We start from the raw sequence: 24,521 nt of genomic DNA on the forward strand, positions 1-24,521 counted from the left end.
ACACCACAGCCAGACTTGTCCTTGGAACCCCACAGCACGAACACATGGCCCAACACGCACGTAACATCCACTGGCTCCCCGTCAAGAAGAGAGTTACCTTCAAACTGCTCACCCACGCCTACAAATCCCTCCAGAACTTACCTCAACGACAGTCTCCTTCCACGTACCCAAGAGGAACATTCGCTCCGCAGATCTCGCCCTAGCAAAGAACCCCGCAGCCGCAGAACCAGAGCAGGAGGAAGAGCTTTCTCCTACCTCACAGCCAAAGCCTGGAACGAGCTCCCAGTAAACATCAGACGCACCCCCACCCTCCACACCTTCAGCAAGAACCTAAAGACCTGGCTCTTCGATTGAACCAGAGCAGAACCCCCTCACCAACCCCCCCCTTCAGCGCCTTGAGACCCTCACAGGTGAGTAACGCGCTTTATAAATCTCCTGATTGATTGATTGATTGCAAATATACATGTCTTATGGGGAATGGAAGGTTGAGGAGGGAGGAACACAGGGGAAAGGAAAGCAGATAGAGTCAGGCAGACCAGAAGGGGGAAAGTACCTCAGGAGTAACAAGGCAGTCAAAGGGAGAGACAGACAGTGCCGTGAGGAACCGTTAAAAACAATGTCTGAAGTCCGGCTGGGTAGTGGACGGCCGAGGGGGTGAACCAGAGCCAGACTCCTCTATAGCTGCAAAGGACAGCTCCACCGGGCAACAACCATAGGTAGTCTGGTTCCGCGGTAAGTAAAAAATAGTTTCAAGCTCGTTGGCTAAACCCGGAGGAAACAGAGCGCTTGACATAAGAGATTACACAAGTAACATATGCGTAGATTGCATTGAACAAGAACAAAATCGAAAATGAGGCGGAGCAAGGTGTAAACAATAGGGAAAAGTAGCAATAGAGTAGGGGGGGAGGGAACAGGGCAGAAGCAATCATTAGTTTAAATTAATATCAAATTCCGCAGATCAACAGTGTTACAAAGTTACATCAGTTATTAGAAAATAAAACATAGCATAGAGAAAACCAAGTTATAAAATTACATCCATAGCTAGGACATTAAATAAAAATAGAGAGCAAGTCCTGTAGAGCATGGAGGGGAGGTGGGGGGATAGTAAAGGGGTTATCATGAAGATCAGTACTACAGGGGACATCAAAGAAAAAGTCTGAGTATGAGAGTCTACAAACTGGAAGGGGACCGGTGAAAAAACAACAACTAATGCTGTAAATCACCGCTGCGTCGGGTCGAAAAATAAATGTTGAGGAACCGAACAGGTCACAAGGGTGATTCACCGAGACCAAAACAAGTAGTGAAGGGTGTAAGAGCCTTCAAAAACGGGGTTGACTAAGGCAGTGGTCAAACTGGCGGCACAGGCGGAGAGCAGCGGCAAGAATGGGGGATCCAAGTCGTGAGCCTCAAATAAATTTGAACAAAATGGCGGGATTGCCGGAGAGACAGAGATCCGAACACAAAGTCATTCCTGAAAAACACAACGTCACTAAGAAAATATACCCCTGGAGCACGGCTCAAATGTGGAAGGCAGCCACCAGAACTGGCGGGAGAAAGGCTGGAGGGCGCCGAAGTTAATGTGGGAACATTGTCGTCAGGGGGAGTCAGCACGGGCCTCCATGAAGCAGCCCCGGAAAAGGAGAGCAGCTGCAAGGTCAGAAAGGTACGCTTATTCGGAGAAGAAAGGAGGGGGAGCCAGCTCGTTGGAACAAGGCAACAGCGTCGCAGCAATTTCGATGCTGCTTTGTTGGGGAATCGAGAACTCAAGTGACCCAGCCGCCGTCCATTAGAGTCCTGGATGTCGGTGGAACAATAATCGTGCGGTAGTCATTACCGGTGATGCGGGATGTTCAGGAAGGGGCTACTGTATGCCAAGCAACATAGGTCGGGTCCGGAAGGTAGTTGGCGGCGGCGGGGAGATCCGCTAGCTCATCTACGCTCAGCTGTGGACAGCTCAACCGAAGTATCGGCCATGATGGAATTGGCTCCTCAAGCGTACCATCGGGATGCACTGAGGGTGAGTAGTAGGACATGGACATCTCTCCGGGGGGAAGGAAAAGACCGAAATGCAGTCCGTAAGTCCTCGAAGGTGTAGGTGGTAGAAGGGGAGAGTTCAAGAGGTGCTAGCAGCTGATTGGCCACATTTAACATTTGATCCTTTTTTAGAAAGGACATAGAGAGGCTATTTAAAACATGGCTCAGGCCCATTATAGCCTATGGCCCTATTTAAATATTGCTTGATTATGTTACAATGGGACTCCCATCTTGGTGACGGGGAATGATTCAAACATATGAATCTATGAAAGATACCCCAATGCTCGATAATTGGCTTCCCTACTCTTCTGGCTGAGTTGTCATGAAAAGCAGAAATGTGCTGTTCATGGCAAAGGAAACCAGAATCTTGACTGATATTTCCAGGTCCTCATTCTGAGAGAGGCTGGCTTAGTATATGGTGCTCACTTATGTAGGTTTAGCACCCTGCACTAATCTCAACAACCCTTGTGGTGATTTTAGTGGTCTTAGAAAACCTTAGGAAGCTCTTTAGGTTGTATCTGTGGAGAGCAGCCTTCAGTCTTAGTTCAGAAGGAGTGTAAAGAAGCTTGTTTTACCAGTTCTTTATCTTATGGTATACTTTAAGTGAAAAAGAATCACACAGTGTAGTTATAAAAATATGTATTTTATTACAAACACTCACTAACTATGTACAATCTCCTACCCGGAGATAGAAACACAATATACACAATACCTAGGAAATAGAGTACATAAGTAGCACAAATACACAGTGGTCTCTGGGGGAGACCAAAAGACCAAAGCATATACTAAAATGATGGCATGCGAACCATGACTCAAGTCGAGAATGGACCCAGAAGACATACAAGAGCCAAGGAACCACCCAAGGTGAGTACCTAGGAACCCAAAGAAGGTTGTGTGCAGAGTAGGAACACGACAGCGTGCTCAATGTTAGTCAATAGTTTAGTTGTGGTTGCAGTTAGGAAGAAAAAGGACCCTTCCCAGCGGACATTAAAGAATACTCCATGGAAGATAGAAGGTTGGAGAGTCACCACACCCATGGATACCCCAGTAACCAGGATACCTACACCAGGGAGGCTGGGTGCATAGGTGTCAAGTGACATCAGAACCTACTGTAGACCACAATGGAGGACTTCAGGAAAGAGAGGACAGAGTCTATGCTACTTTGGGAGTGACCAGGAGACACAGAAGACGAATGACCACCTATTTCAGAGATGCTGGTGCCCTTGAAGTTGCAGCCGTCTGGACCAGGCGACACTGTAGAAGACAAAGAGCCGCTCACAAGCTGTCCCATGTTGGATGTCGAGGGCCAAGCGGTCAGTGTATGGCAGGGGCACCAACAAGTCTTGGTATCAGCAGGTAAAGTAGTCAATGAAAAATGTGCTGTGTCAGGACCAGCAAGGTCCAAGTGACTCACCACAAGCTGGTAAGTCAGAGCAGGGGCCGAGCAAGGAGATGAGCCAACTGAAGCCAAAGAAGACCTTCAAGAGGACCCACGGCACAGGAGTCGCAAGAGGACCTCAAGCAGCTCACCAATGAAGAAGGCCCACGGTGTAGAGTGAGTGGTGATGGCGAAGATCTTGGCTGAAGGAGTTGCTTGAGGTTGTAGCTTCTTGGAGCCCAAAGATCTCTGGAGGAGAGAGTCAACAAGCCTTGGCAACGGCAAGTCGACAAGGCGCACTGGAGTTCTTTTACAGAGGTTCCGACAAGGGATACTGGCCTCAAAGTCAATATGAAGACAGGGCTGGCCTCGAGGGAGTTGCAGAACCACCACCTGTGTTGCTGAGCCTTTCGGAGTCCGTGGGAGCCCAGGATCAGCAGACCTGTCAGCTGCGTTGCGGTACCTGCAGATGCAGGGGAGTGACTCCTTCACTCCAAGGGAGATTGCTTAAAATGTCTTGGATGTCCACAAGCCTGGTGAAGAACCCGTATGGAGCACGGGCACAGATGTTACAGAAGATCAGCAGGACCACGAGACCAGGAGCAGCAAAAATCTTCCCCGGTGCAGTCTCAGTTTCTAAAGTGAAGTCCAACGGTCGAAGTTGAAGTGGTATGTGTTCTGAATCTTGTCCCATGACTAATCTATGGACCCACCCACAGGTAAGCCCTAAAGTAACCTTAGGGAAAGGTTGGGACAATTCAGGGGTCCCTCCCGGAGGAGGGGCAAAACAGTGGGGAGGATACTGCCATGTCCTTTGTCCAGTTTCGATCCAGAGTGGGAGCCAACAGCTCCCTGAACTGGCTTCAACTGGAGTATGCAAGGAGGGCATCGAATGTGCCCTTCAAGCAGTGTCAGTGGCGCTGGCAAGTGCCCCCACCCTGTCCCAATACACTAAATCCTGTCTGAGAGTTGGTCACACCTCCCTGTGACAGGATACCTTTTGTTCTGCCTTTCCTGCTCAAACGAGGCTCAGCAGCAAGAGGCAGAAATGTTTCTCTGGCCGGCAGCAGCCCTAGCTTGCTGTCTGGTTCTGGAAGATTGGTACAGGGAGCACTGAGGGCCTCCCAGAGGAGCTTTAGAGGGCATGAAATCATACCTCCCACAATCTTTACAGTGTGGGGGTATGATTCCAACATGTTTGATACCAAACATGACGGAGCTCGTTACAGCCAGTTTAGAGATGGTCACCGCGTACTGACACATGGCCACTCTATATGTCGTAATGATTATTACACTTAAAACCCGGGAGTATAGACTCCGCAGGTTGTAGGGGTACGCTGCTCATGCAGGGGCACCCTCACTCTTAGGACTCAGCACCCTGCCTTCAGGATTACAAGGCATGCCTAAGGGGTGACTTAAAGGTTTTAAGTGAAGTGACCTCAGATATAGGAAAACCTATATCTGGCCTAAGTGGTGTTAGCACCAGCTTACACAGGCTGCGTTGCCAGGCCTGGAGTCACAATGTGAGTGGTCTCTCTTGGTGGCATAATACTTCTTGGGAGATCCCTGGTGTACCTATGCCTTGGGTACCTTAGTACCATACAGTAAGGACTTATCAGGGTACACCAGTAGCCAATCTGGAGAGTACCTAGGTACTCACCATGTCTACTTTAGGGAAGAAGCACAGAAACTGGGGTCCTGATTAGCAGGTTCCCAGTCAGACTAGTCAGGAAAACATAACACCAGCAACAAGTGGGGGTGACCATGAAAGCAGATCCTACTTTCCTACACATACATAGAGTGATACATTCCCACTAATTTGTCCAAGCATACATGATGCTAAAGCCTAAATTACTTTGAATTTAAACATGCCTACATTCTCCTTATTAGCATTTTAATTTTCTTTATGACACACCAGGGCAAAGAGTTATTTTAACACTTTGCAATATACAAAAAAACAGATCAGGTCTGATGATGGTGTGTGCCTGTAACAGCGTCTGAGAAACAGATAGAGTGCATGTGTGCCTCACTGTTGTGGATAGTTATAGGCAACAAATAGCTAGAAAGAATCCCATCAGACCACCCTTGATGGTGGAGTTTACGTCATGTGGGAGTCAATGATCATTCAGTCACACACATCACCTCCCCTTCCGCTCGGCTTACACACCGGGGCACCGACGGATAGAGCGGGGCCTCCTACTCCCGAGCGTTTGCCGGGTGAGGTGAGGTCTTCACCCACACAAGGCTGGGAAGAAGAGAATCTTCTCCCACCAGTGGACGCCCAAAAACGTTTGAAATCTGGTAGATATGTATCAGGTTTTTCCCCAACACATTATTTGTGGTTGTTGTTGCAGTAGCTTTTTTCTATCTATGGTCCTGAAGAAAGCTGGGACAATGTCCCATAGGCTGAAACATGTCGACCGTCCTGCATAGCGCCAAAGGGTAGATTTTTCACCAGGCGTTTTTTATGTTTGGCACTGAAGTTTCTGTTTGTACACTGTGTCAGAACAGAAGTAGTCAATTTTATTTCACTATATCACTTGAGCACTGCACTTTATAATGTCCACTTTATGGCAAACTTTATGGCTAGTTTTCTGACATCCTTTCCCACCATGGTACTATATGGCCATGTGTGTGACTGAATGATCATTGACTCCCACATGACGTAAACTCCACCATCAAGGGTGGTCTGATGGGATTCTTTCTAGCTATTTGTTGCCTATAACTATCCACAACAGTGAGGCACACATGCACTCTATCTGTTTCTCAGACGCTGTTACAGGCACACACCATCATCAGACCTGATCTGTTTTTTTGTATATTGCATAGTTGGAACAGGGGTGGTAACAGACAGGTCGGTAAATATTCCCCTTGACCCTCCACACACATTTTTTGTTTTTGTTTATTTTAACACTTTACATCATAATGGATATATGAGCAGTTACAATAAAACATTTCACAATACATGAAGGAAATACATTAGGTGCAAAGAGACATAAAAAAGAAAACAAACTGAATGGTTTCTGCAACATAAATGATTAGGTGGGCAAAAACTGGAGTGGCAAAATCATTAAACAAGGAAGTAGGACAAGGTAATATTTAGCACAGTTGCTGTGTATTATGGAAAATAAAGCAGGGATTGTTAGAAAAGGTGGGTCTTTAGATGCATCCTGAAGGTAGTCAGGGAGGAAAGTTTTTACATATCAGGTCGTAGAGAAGACACTGAGGTAGCAGCCCCAGACAAAGAATGTTTGTGGGCTTAGGTGGTCTTAAACAAAGTCATCTTCAGGAGGAGAGAGTCTCAACTTCTCAATCTGCTTGAACAACCAGAGTTAGTCCGCAGGTAAGCTGGGTAAGGTAGATTTTGCTTGTGTGTGGAGTAGTGTACTATGCAGCACAACTTGAATTGTATTCTGGTTGGGATTAGGAGCCATTGTAGGTCTCTAAGGATGGAGTACATTTTTATCGAGTTTACTAGTCAATCCTCCAAGAAAAGGATAGTTTTGAGGGGATGATGTATGATTTGGCCACTCCAGCCAGGATGGCGTCTAAAAAAAGTCCAGTTTGGAAAGTACTAGTCAATGAACAAGGGTTTTGAAAGTTCAAATGGAATAAGGGATTGGATTTTCTTTATAGAATTCAGGTGAACATTTGCAGATTTAGCCACTTTGTTGATATGTGGGATAAATGTGAAAGCCGAATCAAGATGAACCCAAAGGATTTAGCTGAGGGAGTGGCCAATGGGAAGAACCCATCTAGATTTAGAGAACTGAGAAGTTAAAGGAAATGAAAACAAGAAGAATTCTGAATTTTGAGATTTAAGGAGAAAAAAGGTTCTCCAGCATCCAGGAGCAGCAAAGGGAAATTGTCTGCAATTGGAGATGTTTTTAGATACAGTTTGGTATTTTTGGCATATTGCTGGATCAAGCAACCAAAACTTTCCACGACAAGACTTACTGGCTCCATTTAGAGAATGAATAGTGTGGGACCAAAGATTGACCTTTGGAGGACTCTGATCCCTAAGCAAACACAAGGAAATGATGGATGGAGCACTGATCATTCCAGAGACCCACCCCCAGTCACAAATCTGGGTTGAATCCATCATCGTTCTTTAGCTCACTTCGCCACCCCAGTTCAGACCCATCCATATGCAAATCAGTCTTGCCCTGTTCCTCATGGGAACAATCCAGCCCAAACTGCCAGGCCAGTCTTCCCTGGACCAGTAAAAAGCATCCTGGGACAGTTTTGGGGGAGAGGATGTAGCCTTACGGCTAGAGCGGTCTACCTCGAAGCTAGGGAACCGGGTTCGAGTCTTGTCAACCACCCTCAAAATCCTCTGATTCTGAGCAAATCACTTAATCTACACCTGCCTTCCAAAAATGAATGTGTCCTTAAGTAACGAAATTGGTGCTCATGTAAAGTGCTCTGATACCCAATTCGGGTCTAGTTCAAGCTATATAAAACTCTATAAAAAAAATTAAAAACACCCCTTATCAGCCAGGTTAGCTTGAATCCAGTGGGAAAGTGGGAAAGGAACCCATATCTGGGTATACCTTGCCAACTTAGGGCAAACAAAGCAAACCCAAGGAGATGATGGATGGACCGCTGAAACCTTTCAGACACTCACACCCAGTCACAGATCTAGGTTGAATCCATCATCGTTCTTTAGCTCACTTCGCCACCCCAGTTCAGACCTAGCCATATCATATATAAATCAGCCTGGCCCTGTTCCTCATGGGAACAGTCCAGCCCGAACTGCCAAGTCAGGTCTTCCCTGGACCGGAAACAAGCATCTTGGGACCTGTTTTGGGGTAACACTCCTCATCAGCCAGGCTCTCTTGAATCCAGTGAAAAGTTAGCAAGGGACCCATGTCTAGGTATACCCTGCCAACTTAGGGCGAACAAAGCAAACATAAGGAGATGATGGATGGAGCACTGAAACCTTTCAGACACTCACCCTCAGTCACTGGTCTGAGTGGAATCCATCATCGTTCTTTAGCTCACTTTGCCACCCCAGTTCTGACCCAGCCATATGTAAATCATTCTTGCCCTGTTCCTCATGGGAGCAGTCCAGCCAGAACTGCCAAGCCAGGTCTTCCCTGGACCGCAAACAAGCATCCTGGGGCTGGTTTTGGGGTAACACCCCCTCCGCCAGGCTAGCTTGGATCCAGTGGCAAAATGCGCAAGGGACCCACGTCTGCAGTGTCCCTTGTGATCTCTGATTTCTACCAGTTGGTGTCTCTTGACATATAGGATTATATCCAATTCAAAAGTTTACCTCATATTGACAAGCAATGTTTAAGAGTTGTGTTAAGTTGGTCATGGCTGTTTGTATCATAGGAAGCTGTTAGCTCTAGAAGCACAATGAGATAGGTATCGCCATTATCAAAAATTTGGTGTGATGTACGTTATGTGTGATTCACAAATCAATAGTTTAGATTTTGAATTTAATTTTGTACTTGAATTGCGTGTAATGTAAACAACACAAAGGTATATTATCAAATGCACAGTTTTAAGATAACCAAACATTTGTGAGTCGGCTCCACAATCTTTAACACATTTTCTACAATCCAAAGAAGAACATATATTCAAAAAGACAAAGTGCAAACAATGTGCAAAATTAAAAGAAAGAAACCTCCAAAGTAATCTCCATCCATCAGCTTTTTTTTGAAGAAATCTGTTTCCACCTGGACCTCTCCATATTCAATGAAGTACATCTTGTTTCCAAATGATCCTTCCAAAAAAACAATATCTCCGGGCTGAAACATTTCACACTGAAGATTCGTGATTATATCATTTAAAATATTGTTATCGACTTTCTGGAACAAGGGTGCTTTCCTCACAAGGCGGATACATAGATGGATCATCACTTCCTAAATAGAGAAACACAATAGTGTCAGGGTAAGAACAACTTAATGGCTTTGTTTTTTTATTTACTTTCTTTGTTAAAAATAGTTTTATTGTTTTATACATTCTCGATTGATTGTTAATGCTTACATTCTTCTTGACAGAGTATGCGTTATTGAATGTTTAAATTTCAGGCCGTATACAGACCTTTCAGGAAAATCTCTGCTGATATTTTGAGGGAGACAATATTTACCACGCAGTCTTTACCACGCACTACCATTACCACACAGCCATTGCCACACAATGCCTTTACCACAAATTGGCTTTACCAGGCATTGCCTTCACTACGCAAGCCTTTACCAGGCATATGCCTTTACTGCACATACCTCTACAATGAAAATCTAAGTATATATCAGGAAACTGAAACCCCTTACATATAAATATCTATATATAGAGATAAATAGATAGATAGATAGATAGATAGATAGATAGATAGATAGATAGATTTAGTCGCCAGTAGGTAGTTATACCTAGATTCCATATGAAAAGCATTTTTTTTGCCCATACCCCACCCCCTTTTCTTAATTTTTTCCTTTTTTGGGGGGGACTCGGCTGAGCCTGAATCCCAAAATCGCTGCCAACACTTCCTGGTTGAAGTTTTGGCAACCACTCAGATCTCAGCTTGAGATCTGTTAGATTCACAGAGGGTCAGAGTCACTATATATACAAATTTGTTTTTCTTTAATATCTCAAATACTACTGAAAGGATTTACACCAAATCACAAAAAGCACCTTATCCGGACCAAGATTTAGTTTTGGGCCAAATTTGGTGTCATTCTGTGCAGCATTTCAGACTGTAGTCGTGTCTAAAATCTCTATGGCATTTACCATGGGAAACACACTTTTTTGACCCCCCATTTTTTCAGCCCCCACTTGACACATCACCCCAAAAACGTTTCATTGAATACCCGACAGAGTTGGGCACTTTTTTGGGAAACTTTTGTGAACATTTATCAAACTGCGGCAAAGTTATGAGGAAGTAAAAAAAAGCTTTTGTCATCAAAACTAGGGGCTTGATTAGGGGTCTGGCGGTCTTTGACCACCAGGCTTGTGGTGGCGGTCCTGCAGTTGCCGTACCCCTTGTTGTAAATATTTTTGTCCACCCTAAGCGTGGAAGGGTATACTCAGATGTGAGTCCCTTGCTCATTGCACCATCAGGATTCAAGCAAGCCGGGCCGAAGACGGCTGTAATGCCAGAAACCGGTCCCCGGAAGCTTGTTTCCTTCCCAGTGTAAGAATTGGCTTTTGTAGTCTGGTCTGCCCTGTTCCCATGATGCACTGGGCCAGGGACAGACTAATTTGCATACAGCCAGGTTCTGAAACTGGGATGGTGCAATGAGCTAAAAAACGGTGTTGGATCTAGCCCTGGTCTCTTGACTGGGTGAGAGTACTCTGCTTAATTCAGAGACTCTGTCCATCACCACCCCTTGTTGTAAATATTTTTGTCCACCCTAAGCGTGGAAGGGTATACTCAGATGTGAGTCCCTTGCTCATTGCACCATCAGGATTCAAGCAAGCTGGGCCGAAGACGGCTGTAATGCCAGAAACCGGTCCCCGGAAGCTTGTTTCCTTCCCAGTGTAAGAATTGGCTTTTGTAGTCTGGTCTGCCCTGTTCCCATGATGCACTGGGCCAGGGACAGACTAATTTGCATACAGCCAGGTTCTGAAACTGGGATGGTGCAATGAGCTAAAAAACGGTGTTGGATCTAGCCCTGATCTCTTGACTGGGTGAGAGTACTCTGCTTAATTCAGAGACTCTGTCCATCACCACCCCTTGTTGTAAATATTTTTGTCCACCCTAAGCGTGGAAGGGTATACTCAGATGTGAGTCCCTTGCTCATTGCACCATCAGGATTCAAGCAAGCCGCGCCGAAGACGGCTGTAATGCCAGAAACCGGTCCCCGTAAGCTTGTTTCCTTCCCAGTGTAAGAATTGGCTTTTGTAGTCTAGTCTGCCCTGTTCCCATGATGCACTGGGCCAGGGACAGACTAATTTGCATACAGCCAGGTTCTGAAACTGGGATGGTGCAATGAGCTAAAAAACGGTGTTGGATCTAGCCCTGATCTCTTGACTGGGTGAGAGTACTCTGCTTAATTCAGAGATTCTGTCCATCACCACCCCTTGTTGTAAATATTTTTGTCCACCCTAAGCGTGGAAGGGTATACTCAGATGTGAGTCCCTTGCTCATTGCACCATCAGGATTCAAGCAAGCCGGGCCGAAGACGGCTGTAATGCCAGAAACCGGTCCCCGGAAGCTTGTTTCCTTCCCAGTGTAAGAATTGGCTTTTGTAGTCTGGTCTGCCCTGTTCCCATGATGCACTGGGCCAGGGACAGACTAATTTGCATACAGCCAGGTTCTGAAACTAGGATGGTTCAATGAGCTAAAAAACGGTGTTGGATCTAGCCCTGATCTCTTGACTGGGTGAGAGTACTCTGCTTAATTCAGAGACTCTGTCCATCACCACCCCTTGTTGTAAATAGTATTATGAGGTGGGCATTCGGATCACTGCTGTCTGTGCCAGGGAAACACCATTCCCAGGCGGTGGCTCAGTTGACAGTGGTATACAATATGCCAAGTGGGACAGCTGCAGTCGGCCGCACGTATTACGAGTTTCCCCACCGCTAGCATTTTCGTGGCGGTGAGCTCGCCATAAAAAGGCTGACGGTGGGGAAACAAAGGAGGCCCTACAGGAACCACATGCCCCTGCCGCCATGGGGATGCATTCAGGGGGACACAACATGTGCCCCCCTGTTTGCATGCACCCCTAGTTACAGCACAGTATGGAATTAATAGTCCTTGCCGTGCTGGAAGTGCTCTTGCGTTACCATTGCGGTGCCTGTTTTCAGAAATCGTAATCTGGCAGGCGAGCCATGCATGGCTTTGCTGGTGCTGTCCCAGTGCAATAATTAAGCAACATATGGATTTATGACCTTTCAGTATTGAAATTATAGACGACTGTGCGTCCCATCCCGTGCATTGCTGCAGCAATACCAGAAGAGACGCATCCCGGCGCGCACCGGTGCTGTTCCTGGGTCCAGACTTCAGGAGGACTTGTGTGGATATATATATATATATATATATATATATATATATATATATATATAAATCTGCATCAAGGTCTGCCTGCTCTAACCACTGAGCCACACTTCTCCACGGGGCCAAAGTTATTAGGAAAACCAAAAAGAAAGATATATATATATATATATATATATAGATATATATATCTATATATATCTATATATATATATATATATATATACATCTATATATATATATATATATATATATATATAGATATATCTATAGATATATATATATATATATATATATATATATATCTATATATATATATATATATATATATATATATATATATATATATATATATATATCTATAGATATGAAAAGAAAGTTCCTCCTCAGCTTGCTCTGCGCTCGCAGACACCGCCTCCACGCCAGCAAAGAATAAGGACCGGACCAGCAGAGTCAGCAAGATGGTATTTATTTAAAACAAAAACAGAACCAGCGACGCGTTTCGGGCCAAAAGCCCTTGGTCACGCTGCAACATGTTTAGGATCATTATGCTATTTTATAAGTTTATGCAGTGATGTTGACGCCGCCCCCTGGTGGCGTCCACCATAATCACGTGACATATAATAAACAGTGAAAACACACTATCGCTGATATACTTGTCCATTTGCTGGCATGTGTACAGAAAGTTGTTACTGGTTAAATCCAGGAATTAATCCAATTCAGTCAGATAATAAAAATTGTAGATCAAAAGCATTAAGAAGCAATTTCTATAGTCAAATTAAAATTCAAATGACATATATACCAATTCTGTGCAAATATGCAAATTCTTATATGTAGCAGCGAAAGTTATAAAGTGTATAGATAAAAAGTGCATAAGTGATAAAGATGTAATAAAGTGCAAGAAAATTGCGGGAACATACTAGACTACCATTAGAACAGTAATGTGCAAATATACAATGTACATTAATAAATGCATGATTAAATTCATCAAACAATCCCATTCTGTACTAAGTTCTTTTAAAGTGTACCAGGTAGAAAAAGAAATTATTTTCCAAGAAGCTAAAAATGACAATATGTATAAATAAGACCATATTTCATATATATACACACACACACCACCACTACATACCCTCCCCCACAACTAACCAACAGCAACTTTAGATCAATTAAAAAAACACACTGTTGTAACGAACACAAAAGGACCCAATTTCATCCCAGATATATACATCTATATACATATATACATACACATATATAGATATATATATGTGAACATACATACATACATATACAAATACAAACACAGACCTCCCCTTTATATACAAATTTATACCTGTGTGCATCTCCATAAATACCCCATATGTGTAAATGCTCAGCACAATATTAATATACACAAATCCACGATTTATACCTTCATATTTCAATAACTATACAGTCTAAAATTGTCATTGGAGTGATTACCATAAAACTCTTTCAATAAGTCCTGGAATAGAATTGTATGAATATAATAAAAATGAATATTGATCGTGCTATATAATAGAGTACATGATGTGCGTCACCATGAGTGAATATCGATCTAAACTTCACTAGTTGTAAAAGCAGATCATGGGACAAGGGATATCGGAAACACAGGGTACTTCTAATAGGGAACCTAACTAGAAGTACATGTATAATTGCTGAGAGGAAGACAGAGTGGAGCAACCAGTATTAACATGATAATTACAGAAAGTGGTGCATTTCCTCAATATTGTTGAGCCCGTTGGGCCAACGACTATCGAGTTCCAATATGAATCTAGACTCCATTTTCCTGAGTTCTGCCTCACGGTCACCTCCTCTTCTTAATCTAGGTACTGCTCCAATCACAAAGTAGCTGAGGCAGTTTAAATCTTTGTTATGTACCCGCTTGAAATGTCGGGCGACCGGGTATGTAGGGTCACTATGAAGAATTGCCCGCAAGTGCTGTAATATTCGGACGTGCACCTGGAGCTTAGTGCTGCCAACATATCTAAGCCCACAGGTGCACGCCAGAACATACACAGCATGATCAGTTTTGCAATTAAAGTTGCCATTGATGGTCTTGGCAACTGTGCTAAACGGGGTGAGATAGTGAGTGGTAGTGACGCCAAACTTACAGGCCCTACAACTGGAGCATTTGAAGAATCCCATAGTTGGGCGTAGCCATGGAATTTTGGTTTTTAGTTCAGGCGCAGCTTTGTCCAAGTAGTTGCCCGTGGTTTTGGCCCGTCTAAAAGTTACAGTAGGGGAAGAGGGTAATCTGGTGTTTAAGATGTGATCACTCAGAATGATCGGCCAATGTTTATTCAGGATTGACCTGATTTTCCTATCTTCCCTACTGAAAGTGGTGATTAGACGTGGGCACTCTAGTTGGGGTTCTGTGTCCAAAGGTAATTCAGTTGTAGGAGTAGAATCAGGAAAAAGACTCTCCCTAGATCTTGAAAGGGATTTAGTTACTGCTGCGTTTAATGTCCGCTCGGAATATCCTCTAGCTCTCAATCTGTTTAGAAGTTCTTCCAAGCAGTCATCAAAGTCAGAAGGGGAACTGCAAATCCTCTTTAACCTGAGGATTTCCCCATAGGGGATTCCAGAGATTGTATGCCTGGGATGCATACTGGTTGCATGCAATGTGGCATTGCCTGCAGTCTGCTTCCTGTGAAGGGTAGTGTTTAGGGTTCCATCGGAGACATATACCTCAACATCCAAGAATTGGATGCGGTTTTTCTGAATGTGGGCCGTGAAGTTAAGATTTAGCGAATTGTCATTGATATCACAAATAAAAGACAATGCTTCCCCTTTACTACCCTTCCAGACGATGAAGACATCATCGATGTACCTTAAAAAGCACCTAACATGACTCTCCATCAACGCCTTATGGCGTACTTTGAGGACCTGCTCCTCCCACCAGCCAACGTGCAAGCACGCATAGCTGGGAGAGAAGCAGGCCCCCATCGCCACGCCTCTTAGTTGCCTGTAAATCTCTTTACCAAAGGAAAAGAAGTTGTTAAAAAGGCACCATTCTATAAGGCCCACAATCACCTTATTGTGTTCATAATATTGGATGGGTCTGCTAGAAAGGTAGTGTTGTACGGCTGAAAGGCCTCTCACGTGATCTATGCTGGTGTACAGCGATTCAACATCAAGCGAAATAAGCCACATGTCACTCTCCCATACAATTGTAGCTATCTTAGTTATGAAATCACTGGTGTCACGAGTGAAACTGGGGAGTTGTTTGACAAAGTCTTGGAGGAAAAAGTCTATATACTCTCCAACTTTTTCCCCTGCACTGCCAATAGCTGACACAATTGGCCTGCCTGGAATTGGTTGCACGGCCTTGTGTACCTTCGGAATGAGGTAGAGAGAAGGCAAGATGGGAAAATTAACATTCATGAATTTGTATTCTTCAGACGATATTAGTCCTTCCCTTTTCCATTGGCTTAAAGACTTATGTAGCTGAGATGTTGCTTTTTCATATTCTTTTTGTGTACTTTTAGCATAACAAAGGGGGTCCTCAAGTTGGCGCTTGGCTTCAGCGATGTAGTCTTTTTTAGGCCAAATCACCAGGTTGCCCCCCTTGTCCGATTTCTTGATCACTATATCAGGGTTGTTATCTAGTTTCTTCATCAGCTTGTCATAGGCAATTTTTCTCTGAGTCTCCTTTTTGCGTCGTTTATTGTTAGTTTGGGTATACAATTTCTTGATGTCATTTGTGACGCAATCATGAAAAATGTCAATCGCATCTTTCGGCATTAAAGGTACGAATTTTGATTTGCTGTGGAAAGGACTCAAACCAGCTCCTTTAGGAGGAATAGGGACTTGTCTTAAACGATTTTGGGTTGAATCTATAGAGTTAGGTTCTGCATTATTGTTAGAGCTGAGTAAATCATTAGCATCAAGGAAGACATGTGTATCGGATGCCAATAATAATACTGGCCCTTCAGATTCATTTGCTCCCATATCGTCAATCTGGCCATCGAGATCTTTGGCTGATTGTAAAGCAAAATGTTTTTTCAGTTTCAGTTTTCTTATAAAACAGAAGAGATCAACCCTAGTCATGGTGTAGTTGAAATTTTGTATTGGTGAATAGTTTAATCCCAATGTAAGTAATTGCTCCTCTGCTTTGTTAAGAACAACATCGGAGAGGTTAATGATGGTATTATCACTTATCGTCGTTTCCCCCATGTTTTTTTCTTTTTCTTTTGCTGTTGCTGTGCCTGCACACCGGCGCTGCTTCCTTCTGCGCCGTTGTTCCTTCCTACGTTTGTTTCTCCTTTGTTTGTTTGTGGATTGTGTTGCCACGATCTCAAGGTTTGGAGCCTCTCCTCCACTACAAAATCCATTTCCTGCTGGAGATTTAATGTTTCCAGTCCAATTAAGTTTAAATCAGAGCTAGCTGAGCCAGATGATAAGGATTCTATGCTGGATGCACTTGTGACCGATGAATCAGTTTGATGTGCCATTCCATCTGCACCAGTGGTGCCAGATACTGTTAGGCCAGAGCTAGTAGTTGCCATCACATTGTTGGATTTGGATATATATATATATATCTTTTTGGTTTTCCTAATAACTTTGGCCTCGTGGAGAAGTGTGGCTCAGTGGTTAGAGCAGGCAGACCTTGATGCAGAGCTCTGGCCAGGGACCAGGGTTCGATTCCCGCCTCGGCGGGTCTCCGGCTCATTAATTCCCCTGACTGGATATTCTCGCCTCAGTGCCTGTTCTGATCATGGGTCCCACGCTGCAACTCTGGGCAATAGCTTGCTTAGTCTCCACAACTGCCCCAAAAGCACTGGGATGCCTGGCTGCACCTGGGGGGTGCCCAGGAGTGGACATTTCCCAGGAAAGCCAGGAAGGGTTCCTAAGCGTTATACGGACAGCGCCGGGACACCTCCGGTGGAGGTAGCGGTGCGCTTTACAAATTTCCGACATATACATTTAGAACCATTATGACATTTCTCCAAAAAGGTTCGTCCACCTCAGCTTGTTCGGAAAAGTTTCAGGGTAGGCCGTCAAATGAGGGCTGAAAAAAATGGTAAAATCCACATGTTTTCCATAGGCTTCTTTGGGCAGGGCTACAGCAAGCATTACTGAATGGAACTACACCAAATTCTGTAGGGCTTTCTGCGATTTGGTATACATCTGTTCAGTAGTTTTTGAGAAATAAAGGGTGGAAAATAATTGTATATTTTGGCATTAGGGCTCACGATTGTCATTATTGTTCACAATGAAAAATTGGAGGTTTCTTTAGCCTTTCCCACATATGCAGAAGAGAAGCAGAAATTATTGCACACACTTAACTCATTTTTTAAGCTAATCATACCCTGGAGTTTAAACTTGGACACTATCGCATGCATGAGGTAGAGGTGTGGCGCAGCAGTCAGAGCAGCGGACTCAATATCGCTGGGCTAACCGTTTGATCCCCGGCAGCAGCTCAGCTCAGAGTCATGTGACTTTGGGCAATAGCTTACTTAATCTACCCGATGGCCCCCGCACCTTGAATAGTTAAGGGGTAATATGTTTGCGCTTTACAAACATGGATTACGCTGGATGGGACGCTCTCCCTATGGGTGAAGCCTAGAACAGCAAGATCAACTCCTGCAGGCTTGTCTACTTGTGAGATGTTGATGGTAAGGAAAATTTATCCACATGGAACACCGGGAACTGAGCTCTTCATTGACAGGTATTTCAATAAATGCACATGCATTTACCAGTGGTGGCTGGTGACATTTGAAGGTGGTGTGGCGTAAAAGTTTGTGATGAGTGGCCGATGGTGAGGATAGTGAGTGAGCCCGACCATCATAATGGTGGTTCGTGGGGGTTCTTCTCCCCGAGAAATGTTTGAAAAAAGAGTGGGCAGATGGTGCATTTTCAAGAAAATTTGAGAAAGCAAGAAGGTTAATAAAGCAATTGTGAAAGCGTAGTTATGACATCCATTAAGAGATTTCTTATGATAATGAAGAAGGTAGCTGCTTATTTAGTATAACTTCACGATGTGGTTTGTGAAGGTCCTGTTCCACCTGTTGTGTCCTCAGGTGTGGAGGTGGAAACAGCCTCTGCCCGCACTCTCCTCCAGAGCCTGGGAACTGCTTGTGTGTATTTAGGCCCCTGCTGCGCAGGCCAATGGCAAAGGCAGGTCTGTGATTCAAGTCCTTCTGGATCTGCTGAATGGCGGCACTGCCATGACTGCTAGGCCTAGCTGGGAAGAGGAGGTTCACCGAGGCAGCTGAATGGGCTCCTGCGGAAAAAATGGGGCCAGAGACAAAGGGAGACTTCTGGTAATGAGAGTTACCCCACAAGCCTGTAATGATTCAAAAGGGAGAGATGGCTCCAGAGATAACAGCAATCATTTGCTCTAATGCCGTGCTTCCCACCAATTTAGGAAAGCCAAACACTTTGCAGACAGGCTAGACAAATCTTGCTAGGATGGCGCGCTGCTCATTGCAGCCCTCTATGTCTTGTGCATGGCTGCCAACTGTGCCCTCGTTATTGGAGGCAGGAAGGAAGGTGGTGCAAGTCCCAACATGCAAAGCGCTATGGGCACATGAGTCACAGAAGGCGCCAGACAAATCTTTGATCCAGGCTACACTGGCCGCTGTGGTTAGATGTGGTACATACATTCTCTAAAACACAAACGAGGACAACTGGTTTCTCATCCTCTAAGTGTGTTGTACAACACATACTGAATTTCATTTTGGCATGTACCTAATATGCATCATTATTTATCTAATTGAAAATGATCAAGGACTAGACCCTTCGTGCCAGAAAACGCCTTCTGAATTTCAGGTCACAGACAGACCACTACAGTGGCATTTAAATCATTAAGCTGCCCTAGCCAGTGGCGCTTTACTGTCCACAATCTTACTTTTTTACAACCCCCTGCCAGGCTCTCGCTCTGCCACTTAGTTTCAGATGGGCAAGTCTTTAAAGCAATGTGTCCTGTTTCAAAGACGACCTCAAATCTGTCTTTTCCCTTTAGCAGTGGTGACAAATTTAATGGTGACAAAGAGTCCTTTAGATAAAGCAAAGGTGACAAATCAGCGTCAACATGTCAAACCCCCAAAACGTGAAACTTCCACAGTTCGGCCCCACACCCGCAGTTCTGATATCATTGCACTCACTCTGCATTTCCAACTGCTGTAATTTTCACCTACAGAGTGCTGATTGCTGAAAAGTGTTATGACGTGTTCTGGGGCCAGTTCACCCTAAATAAAGCTACATGCAAATAATATTCAGATAAATTAAGTCTCGCTTCATTTTGAAATATGGCTACTTTTTTTTAAACATATGCTTTTCTGGGTAGTACTGCATGCAGGACTCAACAAGTTGAGAATATATTGGCATTTGTTTTGTGCAACATGTTTTATTACTCCACAAGTGACAGGCATGCCATTTTAAGGTCGAGCCTGAGTCAGCGCGCCTGCGCTGCTCTGGCGATCTGCTGTAGTGGAGCACGGAAGAGAAGCCCATATTAGTCATTGGCTTCTGTCTTTGTCCCTCGTAAATTCAGGCTTCTGATTCACTATTCAGTTGGATAGTCCCTCCTTAGTACCACCTTTTCTTTATTTGTAACCTCCCATGGTTACTGGCCCCTTTACCTCTGCTGTTGCACAGTACGTATTTGTTTTAGTCTGTAAGCACTATTTTTTTTTTCTTACTGGTCCTACTGGTCAAGAGGAAACACAAATGGTTTCCCCCATATGCACACATGCCAGCCATGCCGACCCTGCCCCTCTTCCGACACCCAGAGGAAGGGCTTGGCGCTCGGGAATATGGCACCTAACGCAATGCCGCAGCCACAAACGGAAAACCAAGTTGGCTGCCCCATGCATGCATACGCACGCAACCTCGGGAGGCACTGGCAAGGAGATTGACCTTTCTACTTAGGAAGTACCGGGGCCACCCCCACATACAAAAACGGGAGCGGCTGCCCCCATCAGCACACATGCCAACCCTGCCCTACCCAGACAACCAGAGGTGGGGCCTGGTGCTCGGGAATATTGCTGAGATCGCCGCAGTTGTGGGAGGTGGGGGAGACGGGTTGTTTGCGTCGCTGCAGTTGACGGAGCACCAGCGGCTGCCCACTAAACGCAGCTGCCCCCCGATGCATCTGACTATGGCAGCTCCCATAATGATCACATGGGACTGCAGTCTCGTGAAACCCACTGCTGCTGCCCCCCATGTGACTGCGGACACCCTGTGAAACATCCAAACTGAGGTAACCATTTGTTTGGGATTGGCTGTGGATGCCCGGAGAGGTGTGCGTGTAATCCAGTGAGGTTGATCTGGGGGTTGCGGGTGGCGGCATGGGGGTGACTGAGGTTGTGGTTTGGAGTTAATTGATATTATACGAAGCACTGGGTGTGTTCCTGCCCTGTAACCCTTTCCCTATGCTGACATCCCCACTGTCAGACTGGCAGCACGCCCGACATAGTGAATTTAAAAAAAACGCTTTTGCTCAACTGCAACATAGGTGAATTTTGCTCACGAGACTAATATAGTACTGATGTTTCATATGCGTGTGCACAGTGCTTTGGCATGCACATTATAAGTCCAACTGTCAGTGTCTGTCACAACCTTTCAAAAGGCAACCGAAGCGTTTCCTAGAGACAATATTCTGAAACTATCCACTCACCATGCATATGAGTTTCCATTCTCTTTGTTGATGAACTTCTACCAAGATTAAATAAAATACGTAAGAATACCCGCTGCTGTAAAATGTATATTTTCATGCGAATAGCGTGTGGGGCGGGGCCAATCCCAGAGGATTCTAAGTAGGATGCAAGATGTCCGCCTCCATTGGTGCTGAAAAGGCAGTCACCATTCCATGACGGCTACACGCTTGCATCTCTCCTTTCACAAATGTCTTCTGGAAGAGATCCCATTCCAGTATGTCTACCAAGGTCCGTGCAACATAGAAGTACTGCCATTCTGTGGTTCCCAAGGAAGGCACGGGCTCCTCCCGGTTTCCACTGTTGCATCGTCCCTCGCCAGGTAACCTGAATGTTAGTGGTTTGCTTGGTTAACAGCAATACTTTTTACATAGGGGACAAAGAGTAATGAGAACCAGGACAAGTTGTGTCTTCTCAACCATGCAACAAAATAATTATTCCGAAAGTCAAAACAAGCATTAGGGTTAAAATGCAATTTCTATTATAATGGTAGTCCTTATAATGGTTTGTTGCTTAAATACGCATTATTGCAACATTTGTTCCCCAAAAGTGGTTTGTTTATGCAGGCTAGCAAATAAATTCTGATATCCCTAAAATGTATATCACATGAACAGACCTGACTTTATAGATTTTTAATATGTCATCACCATGCCAACACGTTGCGTTGCCACAGCTGGTGATGCTGTCATTAATAGTCCTTATTAGCAGTTGGCAAGCACGAACAAAACCAGCCTCATTGCAGTAATGTGCTGCATTGCGAAATACTTTTAAGTTCCCACAGGCAAGACCAATTGCATTGCAAATGCTTGTTCACCCATATGAGTGTTATAAGCAGAGTAGCCTACCAACACAAGACGTTCTACCTCATTTAAATTAGAGACCGGGTTCTTGCTTATATGCCATGTCCAGCAACAATAGGGGAGAGGAGTTGGCCTAACGGCTGGGGCGCTCGACCTCGGACCTGGGGATCTGGGTTCGAGTCTCGGTAACGACGCCAAAACCTCCTGTGATTCTGGGCAAATCATTTAATCTCCCTGTGCCTAAAATGTGTCCTCATGTAACGTAAGTGGAAAAATATGTAAAGTGCTCTGATACCTGATTCGGTTCGGGTCTAGTTCGCGCTATATAAAACTCTACAAAAAAAAAACAATACCTCACAATAAACACTCACCTTCGCTGCGATGGGCCCTCCCTTTCCCACCCTAGTTCCATATTGTGCCACCTACTTTTGCTTAAGATGTCTTCGTGACCACTGTCCACTCGACTTAACTGAAGGTTGGTATTTTCGTGACAGTGATGATCAGTGAGCATAGAAGGCTTGGAGAGTCACTCTGGACAAACTCGGCTGTAGCCTGCCTTACAGCACAGGGTCAGGTGTGTTTTCACTCCCCTTTATTTAACTTATCACTGTTCAGGCACTATGTCACGCAATGGCGTTTGTTTTTTGCACCCATACACAACCTAAGCAGCAATGCAAGAGCCTGCGCTAACATTTCTTTTTTTTCAGGTATCAAATGAAATGTATTTTGTTGCACGTGCCTCTGCAATGCCATGAGATTTTGAGTTGTCCCCATCTGTAGAGATCGTTTTGCAACACGTCGAGCATGTAATTGATATTAGCTCTATACATTTTGGACAGTGAATTGGAGAGGAAGACAACTAAATATTTAAGTGAGCCTTTCGACTAGCTGTGGCCACTATTATTTTGAAAGAATTCACTGATAGTCTGGATTTGAGCTATTCCAATCCCCACAAGTTAGCATAGATGCATTTAAAATGTATTGCTTTTGAGAAGGCTTTAAGCTCCTTTAATTAAGCCAGGAGCAAGCTTTCAGGGTTTGTTACAGAACAAAGGATGTCCTCAGCAAACAGTGTGATTTGTATTAACCATTCTTAGCCTCCATCCCTTAAAATTGTTTTTTATTTTTTTTTATTTATCCGAAAAATGCAGCATTACAATGTCTTCCAATTCATACAAACATCTTTAAAAAGTATTGATAATTTTCCAATACAGAATCATTGCAGACCAGATAAAAAAGTGTTAATACATTTACCGGACATTACTTGTGAATGGAAATATCCCAATAAAAATTGCGTATGTGCCGATAAAGACTTGCAAATCTTTTATAACAGTTTGAGCGTCAGCTGAGCGCTGAGACCACATCCAAAGGAACCTTGACTTAGTATTTGTGGGACTGCATTCGTCCATAGGGACGTCTGCGCGTAGACAGTCTAATGCTGTCTAACAATGGTGTCTGTACTAGGCTGGCTATGCTGTCAGGTATCTGGTGGTGTTCTGTGCTGCGATCTCTATTGAAGTCTACGCAGTTAATGACAAAGATGTGAATATGTGCATTCATTCCTGGCCACCAGTGCATCTCTTTTAAAGTTAAAATTGTTTTAGAGATCCCCTAATGTATCAGACCCACACCCAGATGTGCTTCGTAAATCAAAGCTGCTCTCCGTTCCATGTTTGGAATTACTCTATCCCCCACTCCAGGAATTCGAGCAAACGGAACGCTGTTTGCATCAATTATATATGAGTATTTGAGTGGATACTTATTAGGTAACGCTGCACCGCTGCCTTTGCTTGTAGCATTGACATCCAGTATTATTTCAATGTCTATTTTCGTTTTTGAACGAGGGATTGCAGCTATGGAAGCCGATTGCACAGCCCCCTTCGCAGCTTCATCAGCAAATGAATTCCCCTCAACGTGAACGCCATCACGTTGATGACTCAGCATGTGTATCACGTGAGTGTTTTGTAGTCCGTTTCGCAACTGAACTACTTTTTCCCAAAGCGTTTTATGCTTAATTGTGCCACCTTTTGCATCTTTGAAACTGTTTTGAAGCCAATTCTGTAAATATTAATTATATGATTGTATACAGTAGAAAGAATCGCACACTATGAGTGTTGGAAATTCGCGATCCGTATTTTCAAGTGCATTGATGAATGCTTGTAGTTCAGCTCGCTGAGTTGTACAATCTCCTAGAGATTGTGTTTTTGTGACCATAGGTCTAAATTTCCCATCGCGCATACGACCTTTAACGAGCGCACATGCAGCACTATAAGCTTGTTTACACCCCATAGCGGGTTATGCTGATCCATCAGTATAAACTATACATTCATACTGGTCTAGAGGCACAATTTCAGTATGCAGAGGACATTCTTGTTCATATTGCAGGAATGATAGTGTTTTCAAATAAGGATCAAAAACATATTCAACATCAGTTGCAGCAAGAGAATTAACCCATTGTATTCATCTCGGATGTAAAGCTTTAGCATTTGGAATGCTCGTTTTTGTTACTGCCTCTAAGGCAGGTACAGGAGTTACGACCATTATGCATTTCCCCTATCCTAGGGCTCTTTCTTTTGCTACAGAGGTTTGAACTGCTGTCAGAATTCTTTCTGTAGAAGTGAATTTCATTTCTGCTTGTGTGTACAAATGTGATATGTATGCAATTGGTACTTTTTCACCTTCGTTAA

General features: G+C 44.2%; 1 protein-coding gene across 6 annotated transcripts in view; it reads right to left on the minus strand.

The window, feature by feature from the left end:
* LOC144771467 (potassium/sodium hyperpolarization-activated cyclic nucleotide-gated channel 2-like) overlaps nucleotides 1-24,521 on the minus strand; it is a 1,987,727-nt gene that overhangs the window by 185,257 nt on the left and 1,777,949 nt on the right. For all 6 annotated transcript variants that reach the window (XM_078655897.1, XM_078655894.1, XM_078655895.1 and 3 more), the window contains one exon: nucleotides 9,048-9,285. In XM_078655897.1, coding sequence (XP_078512023.1) covers nucleotides 9,048-9,285 — 238 coding nt within the window. The remainder of the gene's footprint in view (nucleotides 1-9,047; nucleotides 9,286-24,521) is intronic.

Source organism: Lissotriton helveticus, chromosome 8, assembly GCF_964261635.1.
Source record: "Lissotriton helveticus chromosome 8, aLisHel1.1, whole genome shotgun sequence".
In the NCBI taxonomy this organism is placed as follows: Eukaryota; Metazoa; Chordata; class Amphibia; order Caudata; family Salamandridae; genus Lissotriton; species Lissotriton helveticus.